At 35.9% G+C, this 2,500-nt stretch overlaps 1 protein-coding gene across 1 annotated transcript; it reads left to right on the forward strand.

Moving 5' to 3' along the window:
• The first annotated feature begins 1,471 nt into the window (after window positions 1-1,471).
• Window positions 1,472-2,052, forward strand: LOC125046782 (glycine-rich cell wall structural protein-like). Its single transcript, XM_047644719.1, has 3 exons — window positions 1,472-1,643; window positions 1,805-1,879; window positions 1,961-2,052. The coding sequence occupies exons 1-3, from the start codon at window positions 1,487-1,489 to the stop codon at window positions 1,972-1,974; spliced, it is 246 nt and encodes an 81-aa protein (XP_047500675.1). The 5' UTR covers window positions 1,472-1,486; the 3' UTR covers window positions 1,975-2,052.
• Window positions 2,053-2,500: the final 448 nt, after the last annotated feature.

Consider the following 2,500-nt stretch of genomic DNA (forward strand, 5'->3'; position numbering starts at 1 on the left):
ATAAGATTGATATTTTAATGTTTCGCACATGGTACAACACATTGTACTTGAAATGACGATAATAAAAGCAGTACAAATAATTATTACTGAAAATTATTACCGGTTTGGCTTAAGTTCTTTGTCTATCGCATACGACCAAAATTCGCTGATCTCAAAATAAAGACTGGATTGAACATCTATTGTTGCAAATTGAGGCCGTCATGACAGTGCGATCCCAAATCAGTGACAATACTGGCTACGTGTGATGGTTTCGGTGAAACCTTGATGAAAACTATTTCGATACGATGTTTATGCGCAAGTAGGTAGTATTTTCAGCAATGGATATACATTTTGTAATATTCAGTGGCTTCCGGTAAATGACAAAGAAGTTTGTCAGTGATATTAATGATCATCATACAAAAATGCTGCAACTTTTTTTTGTTATTTTTAATTGTTCAAACTTAACAATATATTTGTCTTCCACAGTCAATATGATTTGTTTTACATTTCCCTTAGGCCTCGCCCTCGGTAGATATCGTACAACTTCCAAAACGTAAGAATATTATCTTTGAGCTTAGTAACAACTGATAATTCGGATTCTATCTTTGATTTCTTCGTGAAAATATTGAATAAAAAGAAAATCAATTAGTAAACATAAGAGGCCATCACAGTGAAATCGTAGTAAAATATATATTAATCCCTTGTGCTCTATGGCCCAAATGTAGCAAACCCAGTCATTACCGAGATTGGAAATATTGCAAATTGAGCGGCTAAGATAAATTTAGAGCGGCTTAGATAAATGGCAGTGACCCAAAGCTGCTATTTGTTTCTAAAAATACATGCGAAGTGACACTTGTACATTTTATCAAGTTTAGCGTCGGGAAATACAAGTTACATCGCTCGTCAACGAGTCAAATGCGACGGAAAATGACATCATATCGCTCTACAGTAAAGGAATATTCCATTAAAAAAAAAAAAAAAAAAAAAAAAAAAAAAAGGTTTCGAAAGTCTGAGGCTAGTTGAAACTGGAAATATACCAATCTAAGTTCGTCTTGATACAGATATACGTGCGTGTGTGACCCATGATCTTTCCAACCACAAAAAATCACTTCATTATTTCCCCCGTTAGGATAGGATTTTCGTGCAGTGACTTGCCAAAGCCGAAGGTCGCCGCCTTCTCGGTTTTTCGAGTATAAATCTCCGCTCTTCCGGCGTGTTGGCAGTTGCTTCTCAACATCTCAACACTTAACATGGTTTGTCAACAAGAACTGCATTTTTTACCCCTCTCCCGCTCTCTTTTCCTGTGTATCTACATATTTCTAGCCTTTTCAATCTCTCTTCTTTCTTATTTTTCGTGTGAAAAATATTAGTAATAATCAAATTTAAATTTTACCATGTTGTAAAACTTTTTACTAAATTCTACAAACAAGGTCTTGACAAGACCTTGGCGTTTAATCAAGATATGAATATCACGATTTTCACTCAGGTCCGAGCACTGTTCACCGTCATGGTCCTGGCCCTCGTGGTCGCCTTCGCCGCCGCCGGTCACTTCGGCGGAGGTGGATTTGGTGGACGCGGAGGTGGATTTGGTGGACACTCTGGTGGATTTGGCGGTGGAAAATCTGGTGGTTTTGGCGGCGGAGGATTCAGAGGCGGATTTGGAGGTAATGTTTCTTATCGTTTGAATGGAAAATAAGAGCTGAGTAAGTTGTAATCTGCGAAAACTGATACTATCTTGTGATCACATGAGAAGGTTAAAATTCAATATGATATTTTGAAGCGCATCGGATGCCAAATCATTTAACAAACTCCGCCAATTCCACAGGTGGACACAGAGGCTTCGGTGGAAGTTCCGGAGGATTCGGAGGCGGACACGGAGGGTTCGGCCGTGGATTTGGAGGTAAAATATTGTACTCTACATTGTCTTGCTTAAAGCTGTTACTTTATCTTTCAACTTACTAACGTCTCTTATCATTTTTAGGATATGGAGGGTAATCCATGACTTCGCACCACCATCTTGGCCTCAGAAGATGGCTTTTTGTATTTCGAGAATAAGATTAACATAAAATTAAATGTTTACTCTTTTCCTATAAAGAAACACAAGAAATCATTACGTTAATAGAATTACTATCAAAGATCCATAAAAGTTTATTTTTCCCTAAGAAGAAACAAAAAATAAATAAAGCTGAAATTCTACGGCAGTGTCTTTAAATCGCGTTAATGATATTGCTATTGCAGATGTATTCTAGATTTCTTCATGTGAAAACACTGACATATGTTGGCTCAAATCATAGTACAGTTCTTCTTCCAACAACAAATGAAAATATCATAACTTTCCTTTCTTATACTTTATGAATTTATTTCACTCTTACGGTGAATAATTATATAAAGAGGTTATATGAAAATGCAATTAGAAAACAAACACATGCAGAAAGGTATAGGTAATTATATATATATATATATATATATATATATTCACACATATATATATATGTGTGTGTTTATTCACATATGAATACAT

This window comes from Penaeus chinensis, chromosome 39 (assembly GCF_019202785.1).
Source record: "Penaeus chinensis breed Huanghai No. 1 chromosome 39, ASM1920278v2, whole genome shotgun sequence".
NCBI classification, from domain to species: Eukaryota; Metazoa; Arthropoda; class Malacostraca; order Decapoda; family Penaeidae; genus Penaeus; species Penaeus chinensis.

Coding starts and splice junctions, on each gene's coding strand:
- LOC125046782 (XM_047644719.1), top strand. CDS start 1,487: ATGGTCCTGGCCCTCGTGGTCGCCTTCGCCGCCGCCGGTCACTTCGGC. Junction 1,644..1,804: donor ATTCAGAGGCGGATTTGGAG/GTAATGTTTCTT, acceptor CCAATTCCACAG/GTGGACACAGAGGCTTCGGT.